Here is a 26,486-nt window from a genome sequence, read left to right on the forward strand (position 1 = left end):
TGTCAATGCAGCATGTCTCTTTATTTTCTTTTTTCTATGTGCACCAGGGGGAAAACAAAGGCAGTGCCAGTAGTAAGAAGCTAATATTGGCTACAAAGGGCAGCTGACCACTACATATTTAGCACAGGGCCAATGCAAAGGAACGATTTTAACTGTGGCATGGGCTGGCATTCCCTTTTCTCAAAGGCTTGTTGATAGTGAAGAAGGCAAGGACATGTGTGTATGTGTGTGTGTGTGTGTGGGAAAGAGAGAGAGAGAGAAAGAGAGAGAGATAGAGGGGGAGTGTAGTGGCGTGAAGCCTCAGTTGAGTAGCCAGAGCCGTAAAGAGGTACAGATCTCTCTGCAGTCAAGCAGCATGTTTCTTTTCACACTCGGACTGTATTTACCTCTCCTCCTTCGCTATGCTTCGTCACACTCCTTCATGGACAACATTTTCTCCTTTCCAGCAGGTACGACCACTCAGGATTGATTAGTGCTTGAGAGCATCATTTTAATATGGCTTCAGAACCTGGAGCTTGCAGCTTTTGCACACTTGACATGAGCCACATGCAGTTATTATTCTGTATCCCTTGCTTTGACATGTCTAAATGTCCGTCTACTGATGGTGTATATTATCTGTCTTGTACTTTATATCTAAATACACATGCTTAAATAAAACTAGAATTATTCCTGTATATTTTTATGCAGTGAGCTATATGTTTTCTTTCTTTTTTTTTTTTTACTGCAGATGTAGTAAAACACTTACCCTTTCTGCAGAAAGCCTTTCTCAAAACAGCACACTGCATATAATCCTTGTTTATGCCACTGTGTTTGTTTTGGGGTGCTGTGTGCTAATAATGATAATTACTCTTTCAGCTGATTACATACGAGAGCCATGATTATACATGAGGACACTGGCACACTTATTCTGTTCCAAAGACTGTTTGATTTGTTCCTTTATTTTTGGTCTAGTTGAATTTTTGGATGATTATAAAGATCAGTTTACATACATTGCATGTTGTATCCCAGACTAGATTATATATGGACATTATGAAGCACTGAATTCGTAAATAGTCCATCAGCAAAAAAAGAAAAAGAAGGAAAATGCACTGATGGCATTTAATGAGCTAGAGGATCCTCAATGAACCTGAAGAATGATTGCCAATGCAGCATTGGGGATTAGTTTTGAGCATTTAGTAGAAGCATCATTCGGTATTCTGTTTTTGGATGTATTGTATTGTAGTGTCATCTTGAACGCATGGTCAGACCATGCTGCAAAAAAAAATCGAAGCAAAGCCACCATAGTTTGTGTCTGAGCAATTATCTGTATCTGGCTGACAATCTCAGGACTGGCTGTCATACTCCATACCCGAGCACTGCTTGTTGTGCTCCTATATGCTGCCTGTTTGTTGACATGTTCCTCCTGTTCCTCAACCACAGATCTGGAAGCACTGGAACCCAGGAAGAAATTTAACCCGTGCTGTTTGCTGACTCCACCTCCACCCCCGTTGTTCCCCCCACCCCCGTCACTGTGGCACAAGCCTCGGGTACGTCATGTGACTCCTGCACCAGCCGTGGTGATCTGTCCTTGGAGTGGTTCCATGAATCCTGTGGTCCCCTCAGATGCTTGTCTTATCTGAGCGTAAAAACGACGAGGTGTTGATGCAGATCAGCAGATGGATCTCGTCATGGTTCTAAAATCATTAGGCTGCTAGAGTTACCTTGTGTGTATATTTTTCATTCAAACCTGTTGACTTGTAAGTAGAATTTAAAAAACAAAACAAAAAACTAGACAAGTCAATAATAACGTTGGAGTATGTTCCAAAACTGGATCATGTTGCCAAGACACTAATATTGACGCAGGTTCTGAACCCTGAGTCGGTGTTGAATTTAACCTTGTTATGTTTCATCTTACAGGGTGATCATGACAACGTATGGAGAGATGGGAATACAGAGGGAGAGGATAAGAAGCCAGCTGGCTCTGCATGCCGGGTGGGAGCACCCGGACCAGCTGGACCATCAGGACCGCCAGGACCTCAGGTACAACCTCTACTTTCACCAACACTGCAAATAGACTACAAAGCAGATATCAACTACATCCAGATGACTGGGGGTTAAACATTAAATGGTTGGGGGTTTCTCAGAAGTCTTGAGCTTGTATCTCACACTAAATTCCTCTTTAGGAATTCCATAGTTCACACCAACCAACACCTGATTTTACACAATTATATTCCCTTCTTTAGAGAATTACCAGGGATTAAAACATTTTAAAGAGTAAAGAGATATTTCACAAAAATCTGGATTCCCATCATTACAAGATTCCCCAGGCTGAATTCATTGGAACTAGCATTTGATGGCTTGTGAGATTTACTCTGAAAATCAGATTTCAAAACTTTCCCATAAACTCAGTCACGTGACCACTTAGTTGTTTACTCCCGCTACATTGCCAGTTGGCTTAATTACACGTACAGTTTTGAATTCTGCACAAAGCGTTCCTTTAAGGTGTTGCACCCTGCTCAGTTGTTTCCTCAATGCTAACCCTCAACATACGAGACCCGTGTGACTTCCTGTAGTCCGCGTCCTGCAGTGAGTCGGATGCGCCAGGTCCTCCCCATCGCCACCACCACCACCGCGTATCCCTGCCCCCACCCCACTACATGGCGGGACATTAACGCTCTACATTTAGAGTGGACGGAAATAGGCTTTTTCCACTGACTGTCTCTGCACCACGCATCCTTTCTTAGAAACGAGACACTGCTCAGCATAGTGCCCCGGGTCCTGCTCTGCCATATCCTAAATAAAGCGGCTGCTTGTCTGTGTGATATGTGATATATATCAGGTATTTCATGGCTTCTTCTAAGTGGCAAGTGGATGGCAACTTTCCTTAACACACCCTTAAAAAAGAAGACATGTATAACTGACAGTTCAATTTGTCAGGACTGTCGGATCTCACTTCTGAAAGTTTTACGATGTGATATTAAACTTGTAATACTGTTCACAGGGTCCTCCTGGATTACCAGGCCCAAAGGGACCAAAAGGAGAAAAGGTACTCAACACACACACAACACATTAAAGCAAAATATACTGCAGCCTGATAAAAGGAAATGTGCAAGTTTCTGTTTCAAGTTTTTCACTAAAAAAGGTCTGATGTAGCTGAGAAATACAGAAATCTTTTTATTTTATTAATTTGTTTATACACAAATTGTGTTACTGAGTCAGCTGTCCCTGTAGGTGAGTGTGTGATGACTGATATTATATTACACAGCTTCCTTTACTTTTCAGCTGCATCAACCTAGTAACTTGTGCCTGAACTGTTTCATAAAATACAGCTCCATTTCATGCACTGATTTAGTGTGGATTCAGCGGCAGTGCAAATTGGGACCGTTCCCATGCTGTGTAAGCTATAAAATGATTCAGAATGAAAACCAACATCGTATAAACTGCAAAAAAAAGGGCTTGGTGATCGTCCTGCTTGTCGTATTGTACCTCTTATTTTGTCTCTCCTCTGTGTTGCCAGGGAGAAATTGGGAGACCCGGACAAAAGGTAGGACATTGCATTATTAGATAAACCCTTAAAATTGTTTCTACTAAGTGGATTTGTGTAAAAAAAAAAAAAAACACTCTCTTCACAGACCAACACACACACACACACACACACACACACACACACACACACTTACTTAATATTATTGGCCCTGGTCCCAGCCATGCTTCACACTGCAGCCATGCACAATATATGCCTAATGCATTTCCATTTAAATGATGCAATCTTGACAAAGATATGCGGGACAAATCGTCCACAAACACTACAACTCTACTAGCAAAAATGTTTTTTTTATTTTATTTTAACAAACAAACAAACAAGCGAGGCTAAATGTGTCAGTAAGGTTAAGGTTAGGCTTAAAGAGTTGTGTAGGGATATCATTAAGAAGTTGCATAGTAAGATAAACGTGTGTTTGCATGCTTAACAGTAACAGAAGCCATTGGTGGTCACGTTAATTAGATCCTGAGCCGCATCCAGCCCTTAAGGGAATGTCCCAGTGGATCCCACAATTCCACTGAAGGGTGTAGTCTCCTGGAAGGTTTTAGTGATGAGCATCAGTGAAGAAATAGATGGAGGACAGAAATGGTAGAAATGTGGGGTTATGAGAGGGGTAAGAGGAGGGTGACACTGATGGAGGAAGCTTGCAGTGTTGCAGTGTAATTTAGCTTAGTGCTGAAGCTACCATAAATCACTTGCCTTCCAGCAAGCCTTGTCTCCTCCTTCTCTTTCTTTCTCTCTGTCATGTCTAATACTACTCTGCCTTTCAGAAGCACTCTGGAGACTGAGCATCCTCACATGTTTTTTACTGTGCTGTCTCTTAAGCAAATACCGATATTCATTTTAAGAGTAATAAATCTGAAAGAGTCGATCGAGGAATCAATGTCTGAAAGCTGAAGTGCTTTAACATCGCTGAGAAAATTAATTTGCTATATTACTCCATATTATTATATATCCACTCTGTGCACTTGGCTTGGCATGTGCTCTAACGTTAGGGGGCTTTATGTTAATGCATAAACTTCAGAGTCATCAAGATCTCAGTCGGAGCTGGTGATTAAAGTTTTGCATTACTGCAGGGTCGCACTGGCTCTCCAGGCCTGCCAGGACGACTGGGACCAAACGGATGGCCAGGACCCAGTGGGCCCAAGGTGAGCTGGATTCTGTGTTAAAATGAAAATGAAAAAACCTCTTGCAAACAGTGACACACTGTCTGAGTTGTAGTAGTAGTGCAATACAAAAATGATGTGTGTTTTTCAGGGAGAGAAAGGTGACTCTGGACTGATGGGCTTGCCTGGAGCACGAGGACCAGTAGGACCCAAGGTCTGTGTTGCTCAGAGCTGAAACCTCGCTAAGTGTTAATTGTGTTCGACAAACACTAAGCAAACCCTAGAGAGATGAACTGCTAATTCATTATATAGTACTTATAAATTTAACTGCTACACTTTTATTTTCTCTGATGCAGGGATTACCTGGATACAAAGGAGAAAAGGTAGATTTGTTCTCTAACATCGTTGTTTGTCCCTTTGCAATTTTTTCGTTGTTAAAATGGAAGATTTTGGTCAGCCAATGCTTTAGCATTTTCCCCGTCACCTTTTTTTTATAGGGCTCACGGGGTGACCGAGGCGAAGCTGGCCAAAAGGGTCAGAAGGTGAGACTGGTGTTGTTCTTTCAGCTGTAAAATCTGATGGTGTGGATTTCTGGTGTCTAACAGTACAGTGTGCTGTGTTTCAGGGCACAATGGGGTTGCCGGGAATGCTTGGGCAGAAGGTAAGGAAATGAGTTCTAATCAGCGTATCTGCTAAATACCAGTTAGGAACAATGACAAATACATTTATGTGATCTTTGTTCAGGGTGAAATGGGCCCAAAAGGAGAGTCTGGCATCCCAGGAAGCAGAGGACCCACTGGGCAACCAGGAAAAAGAGGCAAACAGGTGAGGAATTCCTTCTGGATACGGATAACACCAGCATCTGTTTTGTTCTGTTTAGCTCATCATCATCTATGTGTGATTTAGGGTCCAAAGGGAGACTTTGGTCTGACAGGACCAATGGGACCAGCAGGCCCTCAGGGACCCCCTGGTCATCCTGGTCCTCCTGGTCTGCCTGCTTCAGGTAAGATTTTAGTCTAAACACATAATATTTCCAAATCTGCGCTGAGACTGTATACTCACTAAAGTGACATGGAATAACTGTGATTCATATAACTGAAGATTCTGTCTAAAATACTCGAAGCTACATGTATGACATAAAAACCCCAATGCACTGGTGTTTCGCTTCCTTCGTTAAGACTGACTTTTGACTCATTGGAAGCTCTAAATAATTGGAGAGTGACACAAATCTCAGGGTTACAGGGTTGATAGAAACAGGGGAACATTTAAATCAACAACACCAAGGGATCCTTTTAGCCTTCAGAGCAACCTGATCTGCTGTGCTCGAGTCCAAAGGCATGACATCATGTCTTTAAATTGACTGAGAGAGACAGGCCAAGTGCTTCACAGATATACAAACATTATGTAACCGCTTCATTACTGTGACACCTTCTTTAAACTTCTCCTGAAAAAGTAATTACGCTATGTGTAAGACAATGAGAAGATTTCTACTTCAGTGCTGTTGAATTCACATGATTTTATAAACCTACAGTCACGAAGCAGTGCAGGTGAAATAGTTCTTTCGATTATAGCTGACTGGCTGCTTGCACCAGCACTTCTGCATCATAAGCAAGACACATTTCTGCTTCTGGTTTGTCCACTAGAATGGCAATGGGGTCATTTTACAGCTGGCGTCTGCAGAATCTCTCGAAAAATAAATGTCAACAGTGCTCATCATATACACCCACAGAGCACTTTATTAGAAGCACATTTACATTATTCATGCTTTTATGACTGATTAGATAAGAAAATAGCTACTTATGCTTTTTATCAGAAGCCCAAAAAACAGAAATTGTGCCCGTTTTTGTGTGTCCCCATGTTCAGCATTGAATGTCTTTGTCATGTCACTCCACAGTGGTGATCACATGAAGGTAGACAGTCAGCGCTGTAAGAATTTGTAGTTTTTCTGGTATTTATTTAGTGTATTTCTGGTTTAAACATTTTTTCTTTTACTTTTTTGTTTAAAGTAAATTATGATATTAAACCCATTTCTGCTCTCTGAGAATCTATAATCTATAAGATGTTCTCTTCATCCACTAAAAATCTGTGTAAAGTTATCCAAACAGAGGGAAAAAACATCTCGCACTCATTACACGTTTTATATCAGACTTCTATCTAGCAATATAATAATTTATTGTTTGTACTGATTGGAAATGCCCAATAAGTTGATTGTAACACTAAAGTGTACATATAAATGAACTCAGTACTATGACTTCATTGTAAGACATTGATGAAAAAAATGATCATTAGATAAATAATGAATGTGCGCTTTCTCTCTTGAATGCATTACACTTCATGGTCATTGAACACTTTCCTAAAATTGCATACCTCATGGTGTTTTATTCCTCACGCAGCATGTTACAGAAGGCACATGGTGATGAGATGCTTAATGTGCAAATACCTGTATACATGTACGTTCTCTGATTGCAGTGATAAACACGTAAGGGTTAGCCGGTATTGACAGTGTTAATTGTCCAATGTAGACATTCAGTTAAACACGGAAACTGGCTGTGTCAGTGCTCAGTGTGAATGCTCTTCTTGTCTCCAGGACTGTACGTGGTGGGGCCAAAAGGGGAAAAAGGGCAGCCAGGCCTCCCAGGCAATTGTGGATGTAACTCGCTTGTGAATCCTAGCTCATTTGACCAGCATTCAAAGACCAGCTATCCCAGAGTGCCAGCGGTAAGCTAGTGATTTTTTTTTGTGTTTATAATACTTTGTCAATACTATAATTAGGCCTACGAAAAACATAAGAAGTATAATTAGTGGTAATTTGTTACTACATTATGCTAATAGGAGGTACCAATTTACAATCCAAATCCCTCACTGAACACGTGAGTTGTAATTCAAGTCAAGTCAAGAAGCTTTTATTGTCATTTCAACTGTATATAGCTGACGGAGTACATAGTGAAACGAGACGTTTCTCCAGGACCCTGGTGCTACATAAAACAACATAACATCTAGCTACAAAAACAGAACAACAACACAGAGCTAAGTTCAGAAGCTAAGCACAGAAAGTTGTGTAGCTACATACAGTGCAACCTGGTGCAAACAGTGCAAGACACTGTTGTCCCCGGGGCTGATATTCCTGATATAAACAAAGAGTATATCCCGAAACATTACTTTAAAGAAACACCAATCAGCCATAACATTAAAACCACTAACAGGTGAAGTGAGAAACCTGATTATCTGATTTCAATGGCAGCTCTCGGGCGTGGAATATATTAAGCAGCAAGTGAGAACAGTCGGTCTGTTGCAAGCAGGATAAATGTGCAAGCCTAAAAATCTGAGTGAAATTGCGACGGCTAGATAACTGGGTCTCCAAAACAGCAGGTCTTGTAGGCTGTTCCCAGTATGCAGTGGTTAATACCTACCTACCAAGGAAGGACAACCAGTAGTAGAGGGTGCCGATGGCTCTTTGATATGCAAGAGAAGGAAGAGAATGCTGGATGGTCCACTCTGATCTCACAGAAGAGCTACAATAGCACAGACTGACCTGTGGATGGTGCTGTGTGTGTCAAATACCTGGGGAAGAGAAGGCACAAGAGTGCACTATGGGAAAAGGACAAGCTGGTGGAGACAGGGTGATGCGCTGCACAATGTTCTGCTGGAAAACCTTGGGTCCTTGCATTCATGTGGATGTGACTTTGACCTACATAAACATTATTGTAGACCAAGTACACTCGATCATAGCAACATATACCCTAATAGCTGTGGATTCACTCAGAAGGATAAACACAGCAAAAAATTGTTCAGGAATGGTTTGAAGAACATGACAATGAGTTTGAGGTGTTGACTTAGGCTCTGAATTTCCCAAAATCTAAATCTGTGGAATGTGCTGGACAAACATGTCAGAACCATGGAGAGGTCACCTCACATCTTAGAGGACTAAAAGGATCTGCTGCTTACGTCTTGATCCCAGAAACCACAGCACACCTTCAAAGGTTTTGTGGAGTCCATGTCTCAGTGGGTCAGCATAAGCAGGATATACACTGTACAATATTAAGCAAGTGGTTTTAATGTTATGGCTGATTAGTGTATCTACAGTATAATCAGTAACATTTATAACTTGGTTGTAGCTTGTTTCATCCTTTTGAAACTAAATCCTGTGGAGAATACTGATTGCGGTATTTGATGGTTCCACATATAAAAATATATATAAATACCATTTTCAAAGAAAATAAATTCTATTCCTGGTCTTTTGTTAACTACATCTGTAATGATGTCATCGTAAGTTGTAAAGTTAGTCGCAGTATATGATTACATCACTCATTGCCTTTTTTTTAAAATGCTGATTAAAATCCATCTCTCTCTATTACCAGTATTTTTTTTACCTGATAAAGTCCTTCACAACTCCTGTTAAATCTCACTACATCTCACATTCATGCCATTATCCAATCAGCCAATCACATGGCAGCAGCGTAATACATAAAAGTGTAGAGTTTCAGCTCAACCGAGAAAGGAGATCAGGAGATGTTTTACCATCTGTTCAGTTTCAGACCCCATATGAAACTCAGTGCTGTTCTAGCCCTTCTACTTCATTTCCTCCTGTTCTGGATTCTGTGATGCTTTACATGGTTGTAATGAGTGGTTATATGAGTTTCCATAGCTTTCTGTTAGCTCAAACTAATCATACCTTTCTCCTTCAGACCTCTCTCATAAACTCAGTATTTCACACACAGTAAACCGTAGAGTTTTGCACCATTCTAAGGACACTGTTGTACATTAAAATCCCAGCAGTTTCAGAAATACATAAACCGTACTGTCTGAAATCAAAATCCATGCCACTGAAATCACTGATGTTTGAACTAATCTGCATGATTCCACTGCTGCCACATGATTAATTACATAAATATACACGATTACAAGTATTCCTATTAAAGAGGACATGAGACAAGAAATAAGAGACATAAGCCATTATCAGAAATATTTTTCTAAGAAGGGATTTTCCTTTCGGCTTGTTATACCTATCGAATAATGTTCAGACATTTTTCTATAAATAATTAGCAATAAATTTTCCTTTTCATTTTTACTACTTGTGTGATTTTAACTGGTTGATTAATCCTGTGATATTTTAAGGGTAGGTCTTAATCTCAAGAAAAACCTTTTTTTTTTTTAAGTTTGATATACAGTATCAGCAAGAGTAAAAGTGTTTAAATAAAATACTTAGCACGGAAACCTGAAGAGTTTTTTTTTTTTCCCCACTAAATAAATGAGAAAGCAAAGTCCACTTCCAAAACATAAACACTAAACTAATAATCATAATGACAGTAAACACAGCTATATTCCTCACATAACAGATCGTCATGGAAAGGTTCTGCTCATGTCTGTTTACATGAAGCTAAGACACAAGACGAATCCAATTTTAGACTGTTAGAAGAGACAAAAGTAAGCAACTTTAACTAAGAAACTTCTTTCAAACCGAGTGCAAGTCCTTAATTTAGATATTCGGTTAAAAGGTCAGAAGTATTTTCGAGTGAAGGTGCTTCTTGACAGCACTGAGTATATGATGGCTTTCTGTCTGTAAACATTAATAAGTCTTTTTCTCTTCACTCATAACGCATTGAGAGACAGCAGCGAGACTGAAGCCGCTGAATGTGGATGTGCGTTTCCAGACATCTTCATAGAACAAAGCGTTCAGTTATGTCTGCAGTCTGACAGCTAAAAGAATCAAAACTCTTCAACGAGCAAGGATTGTCAGGAGCCTTCAAGGAAATGCAGAATTAGGTCTACTATCAGTTGCTATTAATAATTAGTGGTAATTTGTTACTACATTTTGTAACCAATTAACATTCATGTAAATACAAGTGTATTACAAATCTCTTTGAGAACAGTCAGTTGAATCAGGAAAAATGGGCAAAAGAGTGCCCTTGACAAGGGCAATGTGTTTGTTTTAATGGCTGTCTTGCAGATTTTTGTGGTGAATAATGAACATGAACTGGACCGGCTTCACACTGATAACGCGTTGGCTTTCCGTAAAGATCAGAGGACTCTATATTTTAAGGACACTGATGGATGGTTGCCAATTCAGGTATCTACTGTACTTGTTTAAACCAGCCACTGCATATAATATTTTAATGAACCCATTCACTGGGCACTTGAGCTTAAACTTGGGGAATATATTAACAGAGCACATTAATGCTTAAACATAAAACTATTCTTTTATTGTAGCTAACACCATTTCAGTCAACCGAGCATGCTCCAGATCAGGATGGTTTCTGCGGGGATGGCATTGTGCAGGTGGAGAATGGAGAGGAGTGCGATGATGGAAACAAGGTGGTCACAGACGGCTGTGTCAGTAAGTACCGATTCTGATGTGTTTTAAATGTTTTTCCTTCGATTAGAACTAATGTCCTTCTGTGTAACTTGTTTATTAAATTGCATCTTTGTGTCTCAGAGTGCAGACATGCATTCTGCGGTGATGGCTATCGGTATGATGGAGCTGAGGAGTGTGATGGAAAAGACTTTGGATATCAAATCTGCAACTCGTATCTGCCTGGGTAAGATCCAGTTCAAGCATTCTGTAATACGATTACTGCTAATGCCAGTATTTTAGACTAACTGGAACCATGCTGTTTTTGTTAACCAACATCTACAGATCGTATGGACATCTTAAATGCACTGCAGAGTGTTTCATTGACTCCACAAGCTGCAAGTATTTTACATGAGGAGAAAAGAGAACACATGGAACCCCACACTTTCTTGTGAAAGTAGCAGGGAACAAGACTGAAGGCACTGCATTCAAACGGACTATTAAAATACAGTTGATTCGGGGGCAAACATGCATATTATACTAGTTTGTTGCAGTGCTGCAACCACATAGTTCACTGGAAAAAGAGCACTCTACTCAGTCACGGCAACCGCACAGGACCCATTGCTCTCTGTCTTAAAGACTCAACCAGGATGCTCTGCTCTGTTCAGCCTTCTCTCTGTGGTGCTGGACACCTGTTTGACATTCTGCTTAGATGGTTTACCACGAATCTGCTCTCTCTTTGAAAGGCAAGCCTGGACTCAATACCTCAATGTACAACTTTTCCACAAGGAGGCCATTGTCTCGTGGCCCACCCCTCCATATCTTTCCCAGGGTGCTGTGTTGTATTTGGACTGCAATGTGAAACAATTAGCATTTTGCATGAGGGCTGGGCTGGTTGAAGTATGGTATAATGGGCTACTATGGCATTTATCTAACGCCAAAAAACCCACGCAACTCATTAAAGCTGTGTAAATAGAACGAACGGCCTTGACCAAGTCAGGGTGCAAGGCTTCATTCTGGAGTGCTTCAATAAAGGATCAGACAAAAACCAGCTGGCTTAGTCCATGATGCTGATGCTCAGTGGATCACTTCCACGGTGCTAAGCCAAGCACAGGGCTGTAAAAACATCAGATAAGCTGTAAGGTCAGAAAAAGCACTGTCCTGAAAAGAAAAAAGAAAAAAAAAGGAATTAGCCAGTGCTTATAATGTTCCTTATGTGGAGGTGCTCTGACTAAGCCTTGTTAAGGTCAGGGTTAGATTTAAGCTAGACATCGTCATTCTTACCTCAGGAACTCTCTGAGTCATCTCATCATTAGAGCTGGTCCACCTCCATCTCTAGGTGTAATAAGGCTTACATATTCCAATATTCTTAATCTAGTCTGTTATGTGTATTGCTGTAAATGCTTCAAGATTTGATGAAGAAAAAAAAAACTGATCCTTTGGGATCTTAAGCTTATTTAAGGTGGTAACTGAATCACATATTATGGCTGTCAAACTGTTAGAAAAGATTTCTGTACTGTCAGGTAGCTTTGGCAGGGGAAGTCTATTGCTGCTATCTAGTAGGCTAAAGACTGTTGAAGTTAACCTGAATTAACAGTTACTGACCATTTTTTTGTCAGAATTCTTAGACTGCATATGTAGCATGAATTTTCTGGTAAAAAAAGAAATAAAAAAAATAATGCAATGCATCATATCATATATCACTGTTCTTGTATTGTGTATCTTGTTTTTATACAGTCTGTTGAAAACTACAGAATGTGTGTTTTTGTTTTTTGTCATACACTAAAAGCTTTTGAGACTTCTGAATATTTATTAATTCCTGGAAGTGATCTACTATCCATGGCTCCAGATCTAATGTAGAGGAGATAAAACTTGCATAAGCATGTTATTACTACTGTATACACTCACCATGAAGGTCATGATTGCTATATTACAGTTGATTACTGTATGTTATTTCCAGATCCGTCTGTGTTTTTATGATGTCTGATGTTTTTTTGCCAAGGTATGACTGTTTGTGAAGTGCATTAGGTGTTCCAATGACTTATCGTCTCTTTTTAATAATACAAGCAAATATGTTAAGATGTATGTTATGATGTGTATTGCACTATATACAAAGAAAAAAATGTCTCAGTAAGCATCCACTGGTGCTGTTGCATGTTGAGATAATGCAGCGATGAATGTTCTGTCCTACTCTTATGTGGATTATAAAGAAATTCTTGTTTGATACAGCCATTACAATAAAGTTTATAAAGCTACATAAAATTGGTCCTATTTATAACTGCTCTCCCCTTCATGAACCTCAGGGCTATGCTGCCAGGAGCTTTAAGCTCCCAGTAGATTCATGCTTGGTGAACAGATCTGAGAAGAAAGGTCAGACAAAAAAAATCCTAATGAGCCCCATGAAAGGTACAAAAAGGCAAGATGTACCTTGGGATTCTGGGACTTGCAGGGTTATCCCTAGAGCAAGGCTTGTGGGTGTCAAACATCTAGTAATTGGGCCACTCACAACATGTTTGGGGTCAACCTGAACAGCAACATTTTGTGATCTGACTACCTGACCGGAACACAAAGGGTGAGGATCAGGTGCAATGCCAGTCAGATGGCGTGCATGTGATGGACAGTCTAGGATGGACAAGACCCTTGGAGTTGAAATTGGATGAGGCATTGAATGTGACTTCACAGGAGAGGAAAGAGCCAGACACAGTAAGGGCTCTGGGAAGAAACTACTTGAATGGTTGTGGTTGCTCTCCTCCACACAGGAGATCACCCTAAACTGAGTGTGAGGATAAGGCAAAGCTGCAAGTTGGATGGGACTTAGCTGGAGGTGTTTAAGAAACTGAATAAAGTTGAGATTGAGTGACTGAGTGGCTAACACGCCTTCAGGTTACTTGTGGTACAAGGGCAGTGCCATTGGACTGGCAAACTGGGATGATGATTCTCTCTCTCTCTCTCTCTCTCTCTCACACACACACACACACACACACATTCCATTTACAGTGGGATTTCCTTAGCCTCTTGGCATTAAGTCAAAATGATTTAAGTCAGTCTCCATTCCTCCCTGTGGTTGTCATAGACAGGATGTCAAGATACAGCCAAGGTCCAAAAGTTGTCCAATACAGGGGGCTAGATGTAACATCCCTACAATGATGATATTCTTTTGACACCATGAGAGCATGGTTCTCTGCTAGAAAACAGCTCCTTTCTAGTGAGAAGAGTTTAAGTAACCTGGGATCTTATTTATGATTAAAGAAAAAGAGAGAACAAAACTGTCAGCCTGAAAGGGTCAGCAGTAGCAGTGTTACAGCTGCTGTAACTGTCTGTGGTAGTAATGTGAGAGGTCACTTTGTAAACAGCTCTCTTTCATAAGCTGAGCTATTAGTAGTGACTGAAAGAATATGATTGCAATATAAGCAGTGAGAATTGAGGTTTCATTGCAAGGTTGAGAAGTTCACACACTATGATAGCCAAGGGATTAATTGGACTTCTGATTGGAAAGCTGTGAATTCAAACCAAAGCACTGCCAATCTGTCCCTGTAGGGCCCTTGCACAAATGGACCCTCTAATACAAAAATGTTTGTACGTTGCTCTGGATAATGGCGGTTTCCCAATGCCATATATGTACATGTGAATATCTCTATAATTTGGCAGAACCTCAGTGTAGACTCCTCCAAATTAAGAGGAGCAAGATAGCTCCTTGTGGATTATGGCTGTGAATGGAAACAATGGGTCAGACACAGGACCTGCTGGAAATTATATATATATATATATATATATATATATATATATATATATATATATATATATATATATATATATATATATATATATATATTATATTATATATATTCTTGTGATATCACTTCATGCGAATGAAGAGCTAGAATCTATGACTGGGAATTGAGAAATCTGGACTTAGTCTCAACCTGTTGCCACCAGCACACAAAAAAATTATCTTGCAGTAGGAAAATGACTCTATGAATATAAATGTCCTTAGAATCTAGGTGTTTATAAGAAATAAAGACAAACACAATGTCTGAGATATCTTTGCTGTGTTTGGCTTGTTGCGCCTGTGCTGGCTGCAGCTGCATGAGTGGGCAGGTTGTGTGCAGACCTGCAGCATTTGGATAACTGTGCCAGAGTTTTAATAGAGAATGTGATTGGTTAAGCAGGGTGAGTAAAAAAATAGTCAGCAGCTCCCTCAGGAAAAGCAGAGCTATGGTGTAGCTTTAGCTTAGTAACAGGAGTGGAAAACCTGAGTCATGGCTTCGTTTTGACTTACTAGTCGAAAAGTGTTTTGTGTGTGTGTGTGTGTGTCTGTGGGGGAGGATGGGTAAGGGCAATTTTTGAGACTCCATCTCTCTAACTGTATTATCCAGTCATATCTGTCCTGTTATAATTACATCAGGGTAATTTGCCTCTAGACAAGCTGGGTTAGAGCTTACACAAGCTTATTGGAAAACTTGGATTATGTCTTAATGTATCATTAGAGTAAAGGTTTAAAAAATTCCCTGCTGGGTATTATGTGTTATAGCCACAAATGCTAAAGACACAATGGAAACTGTGGGATGAGTGGGTACAGGCAGAGAAATTAAATAAGGGGAAGGCAGCTGTCACCTCTGCCTTGCAGAGACAGATTATTTTGGTGCAGGCGAATGGGAAGGGTGTTGCATTTCAGTGGCTGGGCCTCAGACAGGAAACACACAGGACCAGCTGTCAGCTTAGGCCCAGTGAAAAGCCCTGACCTATCGTAGGGAATTGCAGGTATGCAAGGTGCAGTGGTCTGGCAAAGGACACTCTGCCTCACACATATGTATTGGCAATGAAATAGCTAAATCAACCCTGAGGTTACAACCTTCTCACCAATTAAGCAGTGACACGCAGAGTTACACGTCTGCTATTAGTCCCACTGGACCAAACGGTCATTTTGCCATTTAATATATTATTTATCATATTATTCAGAATACTATGGGGCTTTTTTCAAATGTCTGAGAAGCAACCAATCCTAACTGCTAGCTAGCATTAGACATCATGTAGTATATATATGTTGTGTTACTGTATTTTAAATGGATCCTACACATATGACTTGAAGATTTTAGGCCAGGGATGTCCAATATTATCCACAAAGGGCTTGTGTGGGTGCAGGTTTTCATTCCAATCAAGCAGGAGCCATAGATGATTTCACCTGTTTAATAAACTGATCTTGGCTTTCAATAGACTCAGGTGTGGTTTCTGCTCTGTTGGAATGAAAACCTGCACCAACACTGGTCCTTTTTGGATAAGATTGGACATCCCTGGCCTAAAATCTGCAAGTCATATGTGTAGGATCCATTTAAAATACAGTAATACAGTCAACACTGTCCATGCAAAAATATGGATTTTAAGTTATTAGACAGACATGTTGTTCACTTCATCAGTCACAACATGTGAGGCTATTGCGAAAGAAAGTATTGCCACCATTTAAGCTAAGCACTGCAGTTATTTCCACATTAACATGTCTATAAAGCTACAATGTATGTAAAGTATTTTGGCTCGGCTATATTACCTCATGTGATTTTTTTCCCATTTGTCTCAAAGGTCAGTGACCTTAAATAACTCTTGCTGTAAGATCCTCCACTTCAGCATGTCGATGATAGTTTTAACAAAGGTCACTAGAATTTTTAGTAAGGCTGTACAAGTCTTTTACAGTGACAGGCTGATGGATTGACGGAAAATGAAGGCATTGATTTTGATTGTCCTTAGAGGCCAGTGCACACTGCAGTCTCATACGCTCATTCTCTGCAAAGTTTCCACGCTCGTCTTTACACATGAACACTCCAGAATTCTAGCAGAGCAAAATAAGGTCACATAGTAAAAGTGTTTCCACTGTGTATGGAATGTAATTTGGTTACCTTCAACCCGGCAGTGGGGTCCACACTATTTTTGTCTTACGACTACAGTATATTTAGTCACAGGAGAGCTATATGTAAGAGCTTAGCACAGGGAATGAGAGTCCCCATGCAATCATTCACTCTGTGGCACTTTGTCAGAATTAGAGGCCTCTCTGTGATTGTCAAGCAGAGAAAAGTGATAATCTTTCCTATAGTCACTTGTCTCACTGATACAAACACAAAATCCTTCTATTCTTAGAGGCTATTACTGAGGCTAGGGATCTTGCTTTTTGTGTATGTTGTGTGTCCTGGCAACCTCATTTAGACATTGTGAAGGACAACAGCATGCACACAGTGAGCATATACTGTGTATATCAAAATTTCATTTTAATATTTATGGCTTTGCTTTTGGAAATATCTTCATAATTTTCAAAGTTTTAGTGCTTGTTTGAGCCATTCTGTCTCTTCTTATCCCTCTCATATAATTGTTTCTGATCGTCTGGTACAACAAATGCAGCTGAACTTACCTAGTGCTCTTATGAATCTTGCAGAGACTCTTGAGATTCATTCATCACAGCTTGTCTGTTCAGTGAAGAAGCACTTTCAAAAAAATTCAATTACGGGAGACACAAGATTGTTTATATCATCATTCATTAGAAATCTCATTATAGACTAAAGCAAAGTCAGATGCACTGCATCACATTCTTTAGCTTTAGACAATTTTGGTTTGATATTTGCATTTATTTACATATACCTATACATATCAAGTATATACACAGCCAGCCTCCCCGCCTCCTAATGCCAGAATAGGTTTTACATGAAAGAGATGGTATGTGATTAGAGGCACAAAAGTGCATAGTACAAGAAAAAAAAAATACCATCAGTGAATAAACATCTAAGAATAGCACAGGTGCCTTAACAATGTAGACATAGAGAAGATCATGTCGTCGTTTCAAGGTAATAAATGTGTCTAAAATTAATGTCTAAAAATTTAACAAGGGTTAACAAAGTAAAAAAATCTAATATTTGGAATACACAGATGTATTACATCTGTAATACAAAGCTGAGAATTTAAAATGTGACTGGAAAAGATGGAGCAGTTTTCCCTTTTTTTTGGAAGTGAATTATTACTAAAAAAAAAGAAAAGAAAAGAAAAAGAAAAACAAGCAAACAAACAAAAAAAATACTCGGTGATGTGAAAGTCATCAAGCATTTTGGATCATTAGTGTATTTCTGTGTTAACTTGGCTTTGCACAGCCATAACGGCAGCTCTCGTCAAGTGTAACTTATGACACGCAATAAGTTTGACAAATTATTTCAGTTTTGATTGCTATTCGTTTAACACAAAAATTAACAAAACCCATGCAATACAACATGCACAGATCAGTGTTGTTCATTCGGCTACATTAACAAGTAAACAAAAGCTATTCTTACCATTGTTACTTTTGTAAATAATTAAATAAATACAATTATTAGAAAAAATGTACAAATTTGTCATTTATAAATAATAAATATGAATTGTGCTGAATACAAAAATGTTGTAAAATATTTTAAATGATTTTTTTTTTTGTTCTTCATTTTATTTTACTGGTCCTTTTGTCCTATGCATTATAGTCTATGCCCTGGCACTATAAATGATATTCAGTTCAATTACCCAGCCTAGTAATTGTCTGCCTTGTTCATGCATGTTAAACACGAGTGACGTCGGGTTTTTGTTACTATCCTCGAAATCAGACAGATATTTATCCTTTGTGCTTGCCTGTGGCATGGGATATATTTCTAACTGGCTGCAAAGGAATATCTGAAATACCAAGAGGAAAAATAAGCATATGTGGAAGTAAAATCGTGCAAGCAGTGCGCAGATGCAAATACTGTGTTTTGCATACCTACTGACGGCTTTACATACTTACCATAGGTGTGTGTGTGTGTTAATACATAAAAAGCTACATTGTGAGATGTTTTTTTAAAAGAAGCATGTTTGACTCTAAAAGAATCCATTCACCTGGTCCCACAAAACACTTAGCATCCACCCTGCAACCTAGCAACAAAATGTTTGTTCCCTGAAAAAACCTTTACAGGTTTTAAAATGTACATGTTTGGCCCGTTATTGAGCATGTAGGTGGCTGCACCGTCAGTGCTCGATTTCCCATACAGACCAAGTCTGCCTTCAGAAGTATCTGTATCCCTTTTATCAAGCTCTAACACACGACAGTACTCTCACTGCAGCCAGACAGTGAGCTCTGTATATTATCTGCGAGTGCTCTCACACCACCTCGTCTGACTCCAGGCCGTACTCCTCATACAGAGCATCCAGGATGGCCAGCTGCTTCTCCATGGCTGACAGGTAGATGGCAAGGTCACGGTGCATTCCTGACATAAAATCCTCCTTCAGCTCATCTCCCTCATGACATACCAGCGCTGCCATGAAGCCGCCATAGGAAGGAGCTGCCCTCAGTGCCAGCTGTAACCACACACATTCCAGTAAGGGGTAAAGTTTGAATATGTGTAATTAAAAAAAAAAAAAAAGGTTTAAAAAGTTACAAGCGTAAGACTTACAGCAAAAACTCCACGCACCACCCATCCGTGATACTGACGTAATGTCTTTCCATAGGCAATGTCTGTAAAAAGAAGCATTGCAGTTTGCCATTAGTACCACAATGAGTATTAAACAGCAAGCATTATAGAAACAGAAAAGAATAAATTATACAGTAGAAATTGTAACCTATACCAAGCCTTAGAGTCATAAATCATTATTGTCATTGTATTGTAGAGACGATGAAACCAGCATCTGTTATCTTGTGGATTCACAGACACATTCCGCTGTGTGTCTAATAGGGAAAGTTAGCTATAAATGAACACAAAATTACTATCACCATTCCATATTTCACATTACTATTCTGTTCTGGGAGTGGAACCCTGCCAGGATGACAACATCCCTATCCACAGAGCATAAGGGTTTAGAACAAAAATGATACTTTCATATGCTGTGGCCTTTGCAATGACCAGATTAAACAACTATGGGGAAAATATGAAACTTGTGTTAGACAGTGTGCTAAATTAACATCATACAAAACAATGAAATAAATCCAATGAATATCATAGATTGAATACTTTGGATTTTTTTTTTTGTGTAGAATCTTTGCCAAGGTACGTTCAAGTTGTTCTTGAATTTACTTTCATTTTTCACCCATCTGTATAATCCTTCCTAACATAGCAGCAATTTTAACCGAGTTGCAGTGGCTTTTATAAAAATGAAAGACAATGCTGACTAAGCGCTTCATATCACTGGCATTGTAAGGAGTCCTGGCACTTACTCAAAGCTGCATGGATGTCCTGCTCTCCAGCATCCACCTCGGAGAGGAACTCTTTGAGGAATTTTAATCCTCGTTTGAGCCACAGCAGAGCCTCGGTGGCCGAGTTTCGCACCTGCGCCACTTCCATCTGCACTTCATGAAGCACAATACTCTGCAGAGTGGGGAAGTTGTCTGGGTCTGACAGTAACTTCTGCTGCACTTTCTAGAAGATATGACATCCTAAATGAACAACCCTCTATTGTGCTGAAACATAATGTCTAGTGATGTAAATGTACGATACAAATAACATGGCTACTATTCAGTATGATGATACTGTCTCAGTGTATCATTCATGATCTTTTAACAACCTTTAACAGATCACCACCACTGTGTTGAGACCACCTAGTGGCCATAACAATTCATTAGCTCAAATTATAATGTGCCCAAACTGTCCTGGTCACAGCTGTAATGATGTGAGTAATAAATGCAGAACAGTTTATAATGGTTCTCTTCCCTGGTATAGCAGTAATAGAGGTACATAAAGAGATGTCAGTAGGCTGACTGGAGTCTATAACATTGTGCCCAAGACAGGAGAATTTCACCAGATAAGGCTCCAGATTCATACACGCATTCACAAAGTAGTGTCAATTTAGTCAATTTAATCCTGAGTTGAAACATTGGGAGAATATGTGAATATCCGGGCTGGCAACACTACCTACTATCCCACCGTGTCACCCTATCCCGATTAGTGGTCAATCAAAATCTTCAAACAATGCATCAATCTACCAAGAAGGTGGAATTCGCTTTAATATTCTGTATGTTTGCTCGTTGTTACCACTCACCTTAATGTTGCCCACAAAATCTATTTTAACTGGAGCGAAGACTGTTGGTCCCAGCTTGTCTGAGGAGAAAAAGTCATCATTGTGCTGTTTTTAGTATTTAGCATATAAGATCTCTACATATGTACTGAATGTGCTCCCACAACTGGACAGGCAGAGAATGGACCCACTGTTACAGCAAAGGAATAGGTCATGGCAAGCTGCAAAAATCTGCTGACTGCTTGATCAGAAAGCGACCCGAGGCTCCGTTTGCAGCATTTCATTCACCGACATCCCCAGTGTTTATACTGAATCACCAGGCCATCTACAATATCTTCAGTAAAACATGCATGATCCCCAAACCAACAGAGCGAGTGAAGACACAGCTGCTAGATCGGGTATGGAAAGGATGTGCAGGATGAAAGAAAAGAAAGAAAGCCAGCCGTACAACAAGTAATGGCCTTTAATTGTAAGAAGGAAAATGGGTTTTTGATGGAGAGAGAGAGTGAAAGGAGAGAATGTCCTACCTAATACTGGCACTATAGCATAGCAAGAGTCCAAAAAGGCTCGTGTGGGGATACCACTGTCGTCCTCCAGTCTTATATCACTAAATCTATAAAAGGAACGCCACAAACATTCAGAAAATGACAATATATTACCATAGACTCCAGCAACAGTTGTTTATTTGCTGAACACAAAGACAAGGACAACACAAACAACACAACCAAAACAAAGCAAACAATCTCATTTCCAATCAAAAATTGTGGGGGGGGCGGGGGGTTGCTTTTTTTTTTTGTCATTTGCATCATAAAAAAAGAAAATGCTTAAAAAAGAATGCTTAAGAAGCTGTGCTACTGGTTTGATTTACTCACTGATGTGTAACTGACAGTGTTTGTTGAGGTATAGGATTTCACATTTTTGTCTGCACTATTCACAAATGTACTACAAAACTGAAAAGCTGGCTTTCTCAATTGTTTTGAAATATAAAAATCATCATAAGAGTATTATGGTGTAATTGTGTTATACCTTCACCTCCGAGTTTACTGACTATTCTTTTATTGCACAAAGGAGGTAGGAAAAGACTACAAGCCTAGTGTTCTACAGAACATCCTGAAATCAGCAGTGTGAGAAATCACACTAATAAAGCACCCGATTTTTTCATAACATCATTTTAGAATTATTGCATTTATAAGGATGAACATTCGGATCATTGTAAATTCCGATTCGTTGTTATTAATGCTTAAAAGTATCCTGTTTGATCAGAAGCTCTGTGTAAATACATTCTCTTCAGTATTCATCAGAATATGATTCACTATTGCTAAATTAAAGCTAATCTAATGCTGGAATATATTTTAAATCCTAATCCAAATAATAATAAGATGCACCGATTGCTACAAAAATATGTGTTGTATGATTTGTTCTGTAATCAATACTTGAACTTACACACGTATGAGCTAAAGTGTCATTTTCATTCTTTAGAAATCATAGCGCCAGAGGTTCCTCATACCTGTGGCTCATACTACTGAAGAATGTTTCCACCTGATCTTCTTTTTCCAGTTTACCCTCTGACTCAAGCTCATGCACATCTGGGTCAGCCTCTTGGCTTTCCAGGGTGGTGGGTTGCTGTTCCTGTTGCTTCTCTAATGTGCAAGTTACATCTGGACGCATGTCTTCTCCTGCCTCCCCTATGGGAAGTTCACTCTTGGCAGGATCCTGAAGATTAGGGTGAGGTGCACTCTGGACCTCCAGCTGGTGTTCACATTCCTCCTCTGTTAGACTGTTCTCTGTAAAATATAATAGTAGCAATTTACTAATACTACAAATTCAAGTCTATGAGACCTTTATACTTCATTTACACTGAAGGAGCAGTTTAGAGTTCTCTGCTGTGAGTAAAAGGAGTTGCAATTACAATGACAACATTTACATTCCTTTTTCTTTCCCCCAGGGTTCTTTGATGGATCAGTCTTCTGCACTACACTGACTAAATTATGCCTCATATACACCTATTTCTGTACATGCACTAACAGCACACAAAGTATATATATATATATATAGCATTTGAGGAACAGTTGCATTTTATGGGAAAAATGCAGAGCTTAGCAACTCTGCTGCAGACTGATTGAAGTGAAACCTATTCTCTAGCCATTAAAAATGCATAATGGCCTCCAGAAACTAGCAAGACTTGGTACAGTGAATTTCTGTGAATTTTTGAGTCTGTAAATGTATATGATTGTTATAGATCTAGACACACAACAAAAAAATGACACCTTTAAAATCAGACAGATGATGTCCAATAGGATTATGAGTGCAGAGTGCATGTGCTTACCTGTTGAAGATTCTGGCATTTTTCCTGGAAGAAATGGAGGAGGTTCTCCATCTGGTCCTAACTTCACATTCTCATGTAGCAATGCAATAGATGAGCTATTTACTGAGCGTTTCTGTCTGCACATAAGATGGACATTAAGGTATTTGAAGACATTATTTCCAAGTAACTGTCTGTTGACCACCCAATCCAGCAGGACTAGGCAGACCAACCCAATCATTAAAGAGTAATAAGACCCTGATGTACTCAGATAAGTAGTTCAATGCCCTTTTCTACTACTTCAAATGCCCCATGTGCCCCCATGTATAGTACATTATAAGAAAGATAAATAAAAATACATTTTGTATCAGCCAAAAGGATGAACACGTGCAAAAAAAAATGAATTCATCTTACTTTTCTTCCAAAGGGTGGCTTTTTTGGTTAGAAGATTTGATCTGTAAAAAAAATCCAAAACAGAGATACAAAAACAATTATAACATTAGAAAATTAGGTTTTTAAAAGACAATTCAAGACCTACGCCATGACAAGCATTGCACTTTTACACCTATTTGTCCCATTCAGATTGAAATGGATATTTTGTTTGCCATGTGGTTCGGCTTAATTTCACACTGCACATACTTTTAATAACACAAAACATAAAAACAACTTTAACTGAGAGGTGTGTAGGACTGAATACTCGTAAAACTCCATTCCATTCATGGATCAGAAAAACACAGCAACAGAAGAAAGGAATCAATGATTTGGCAAGTATACATAAAAACTGCCACCTTGTGAGGTTTAATAGCAGCAACAGGTGGCGTTTCTGGTGGGCTGAGGTTCTGCAGGTCTGGACTGAATGTGCGGCTGGCTATCTGCATGCACTCCTCCAGTGTCTTCAGGAATGTGGCACATGTGGACTTCACCAGACTACCTGAATCGTCCCCTGTCTGAACGCCACACAGAACACATTCGAACGGATGTTTCACAAATGCATAGGCAGGTAAACGTATTAAATTCGGGTCATTATTACTGATATTTGTCGGTACCATGGAAGATGGTACGACACCAGTTTTGATCAAACCCATAGAAATTCTGACTCACCTCTCCAGAGCCAGCTGCCCCCTCACCCAAAGGACTCTCCTTGAGTTTGTTCACCTGTTCAAGAAGGAGGTCACAGTATATCCTCAGTTCAGACATCTTGGTTTTCAGTGCCTCTGTGTTTTCCTGGACTTCTAAGTAGAGAAAGAGAAAGAAACACATTAAACCAAAACATTGTCTGTACAGTCATCAAATGGACATGGTCCATTAAGAATAACCACAATTTTATTATATTCATTTAGTGAAGATAATCTTATAATCATACTCTTAAGCTGAAGGAAGAATCGGAGGAGAAGGAGAAGGAAGGTTTATGGAAGGAAGAGGTAAGCAGGTAAGGATTAAGATATGCTGAGGGCTGTATTCCTTACCCTTCTCTTTCTTGGTCCGGTTGTCCGTCAGACAGGCTTTGGCTGTTCCTAAAGCTACCAACCATTTCTGTCTCTCTGCTGCATTGATGGCCCTGAGGTAGAAGTATTGTTCTCCTGGTATGGTCAGATCAACTCTTGTGAAATCTGATGGGTGCACTGTAAAGGGTGTATGTGCAAAATAATAAATAAATAAATAAGTGACCATGCAACCAACCTTGAAACACCACTGCGTTAAAAAAAAGCATGGACTGTTTCATTTTACCTTGTATTTCACAGACGGATATCTTCATGCTGCCCTTGCATCCTTTCCATGCATCTTCCTGGGAATCATAATATGAAAGCGTACCTCCAGCTAACACAAACCAGCGTGGCTGCCACCCTAGAAAGGACAAATAATTCAACATGTGAATGACAATTTAATTACAGGGTGGAACTGTGGCATGGAAGCCAACGTCACCGCCATATACACTATATTCTAATTCATCCCAAAGGTGTTCTATCAGGTTGAGGTCAAGACAGTCAGGTTCCTCCACACCAGACTCGCTCATCCGTGTCTTTATGGACCTTGCTTTGTGTACTGGTGTGCAGTCATGTTGGAACAGGAAGTGGTCATCCCCAAACTGTACCCACAAAGTTAGGAGCATGAAATTGTCCAAAATGTCTTGGTATGCTGAAGCATTAAGAGTTCCTTTCACTGGAAGTAAGGGGCCAAAAACAACACCTGAATTCAATGATTTGGAGGGGTGTCCCAAAACCTTTGGCAAAATATAGTGTATCTCCAGGGTCCCTAGATCGATCCTGGTCTCAGATTACTGTCAGTATCTGTGCATGTCCTTCCCATGATTGTGAGAGTTTCTTTCTAGTTTCCTTTCACCTTTGGATGTCCTTTAGGTGGACAGGCTAAACTACATCACTCTCTAGTTGAATGAGTGTCCTATTACAGTGTACTGGCCATCCAGGGACCACCAAGATAAAATGGTGGCAAAACACTGGTGATGAATGCTGGTTTCACACAGTTTCCTGACAGCAGCAGCCAAACAAATATCTAAATCTATCCATCAATTGCACAATTCAGTTTCATTCATCAGCTTCTGAATGTAAAGGAAAGTGAGTCAGACCTGACAGCTTAGCTGCCTGATCGATACCGGCACTAGGTCTTCCAAAGTTTAGTGGCTAGCTAGGTAGCCAGCTCTAGCTAACCAACTACATTAAACCCAAAACAGCGTGTGGGACGTTACTCTGTACAGGACACGTTACACAGCTGAAAGAACAACAGCAAAGAGGAAGTAGACAAGCTTAAATAAAACATGGATATTTCTAACGTTAGCAGGCTGAGAGGTGTTGACACGGCCAAGCCTCTACTACAGTCCACCTCAGGTTTCTGAGCGTTTCTCTCCCTGTCCTCAGCTTAACTAGCAACTAGCAAGTAAAACTAACGTGTCCGTATTGTTTCCATATTAGTTAAAAGGTGAACTTCTTTTACTTACCACTTATATAATTGGTCCATTTATAAAGCACTCCCTCCATGGTGACTCCAGTTTTCACAATTCATTACTTGTCCACTTGTTCACAAATACTGAGGATTCATGACTACGAATTTTCCGTATCTTGACATCTACGCACCGCGTCTTTAGCCTGACTTTACGAGTACGACCAAGCGCAAAAATGGTTCGTGAATACCATTCCACGTGATCACACGAGGGCTCGGTCGGTTTGCGTGACATCATAGAGGATTTGCTCCCCGAAACTCTTCCTGATTGGTTCGATATGTGATTATGTGGGCGTGTCTTTACCCTTGCTGACATCCAATCAGCTGAATCGGTTC

General features: G+C 39.8%; 2 protein-coding genes across 4 annotated transcripts; one reads left to right on the top strand and one right to left on the bottom strand.

Annotated features, from left to right (window-relative positions):
* The first annotated feature begins 135 nt into the window (after window positions 1-135).
* colq (collagen-like tail subunit (single strand of homotrimer) of asymmetric acetylcholinesterase) lies at window positions 136-12,594 on the top strand. The gene is made up of 17 exons (XM_058389431.1): window positions 136-449; window positions 1,420-1,526; window positions 1,897-2,019; window positions 2,981-3,025; window positions 3,497-3,523; window positions 4,597-4,668; window positions 4,778-4,840; window positions 4,983-5,009; window positions 5,124-5,168; window positions 5,252-5,287; window positions 5,371-5,451; window positions 5,533-5,629; window positions 7,214-7,344; window positions 10,574-10,693; window positions 10,834-10,960; window positions 11,060-11,162; window positions 11,261-12,594. Exons 1-17 carry the CDS (start codon window positions 215-217, stop codon window positions 11,328-11,330), a joined length of 1,509 nt encoding a protein of 502 aa, XP_058245414.1. The 5' UTR covers window positions 136-214; the 3' UTR covers window positions 11,331-12,594.
* Window positions 12,595-17,454: 4,860 nt separating this feature from the next.
* Window positions 17,455-26,299, bottom strand: plekha8 (pleckstrin homology domain containing, family A (phosphoinositide binding specific) member 8). Of its 3 annotated transcripts, none has more exons than XM_058399584.1 (13): window positions 26,149-26,299; window positions 24,924-25,040; window positions 24,662-24,817; window positions 24,351-24,427; window positions 23,981-24,142; window positions 23,610-23,650; window positions 23,220-23,335; window positions 22,401-22,677; window positions 21,421-21,506; window positions 20,918-20,976; window positions 20,097-20,298; window positions 19,339-19,400; window positions 17,455-19,243 (listed from the first exon to the last, which is right to left on the bottom strand). In XM_058399584.1, exons 1-13 carry the CDS (start codon window positions 26,186-26,188, stop codon window positions 19,046-19,048), a joined length of 1,593 nt encoding a protein of 530 aa, XP_058255567.1. In that variant the 5' UTR covers window positions 26,189-26,299; the 3' UTR covers window positions 17,455-19,045. The 3 variants fall into 3 exon arrangements, with proteins under 3 accessions (XP_058255567.1, XP_058255549.1, XP_058255558.1); XM_058399566.1 differs by having other exon boundaries at window positions 17,460-19,243; window positions 24,297-24,427; XM_058399575.1 differs by having other exon boundaries at window positions 17,462-19,243; window positions 23,984-24,142; window positions 24,297-24,427.
* Between the last annotated feature and the right edge of the window lie 187 nt (window positions 26,300-26,486).

This window comes from Hemibagrus wyckioides, linkage group LG01 (genome assembly GCF_019097595.1).
Source record: "Hemibagrus wyckioides isolate EC202008001 linkage group LG01, SWU_Hwy_1.0, whole genome shotgun sequence".
NCBI classification, from domain to species: domain Eukaryota; kingdom Metazoa; phylum Chordata; class Actinopteri; order Siluriformes; family Bagridae; genus Hemibagrus; species Hemibagrus wyckioides.

Bases quoted from the DNA above. Each gene is read 5' to 3' on its own strand.
- plekha8 (XM_058399566.1), bottom strand. From the start codon at position 26,188: ATGGAGGGAGTGCTTTATAAATGGACCAATTATATAAGTG. The intron at 22,678-23,219 runs GTAAGCACATGC...TATATTTTACAG, and splicing joins AATGCCAGAATCTTCAACAG to AGAACAGTCTAACAGAGGAG. The intron at 20,299-20,917 runs GTGAGTGGTAAC...CATATCTTCTAG, and splicing joins ATTTTGTGGGCAACATTAAG to AAAGTGCAGCAGAAGTTACT.
- colq (XM_058389431.1), top strand. From the start codon at position 215: ATGTGTGTATGTGTGTGTGTGTGTGTGGGAAAGAGAGAGAGAGAGAAA. The intron at 2,020-2,980 runs GTACAACCTCTA...TACTGTTCACAG, and splicing joins CAGGACCGCCAGGACCTCAG to GGTCCTCCTGGATTACCAGG. The intron at 7,345-10,573 runs GTAAGCTAGTGA...GCTGTCTTGCAG, and splicing joins GCTATCCCAGAGTGCCAGCG to ATTTTTGTGGTGAATAATGA.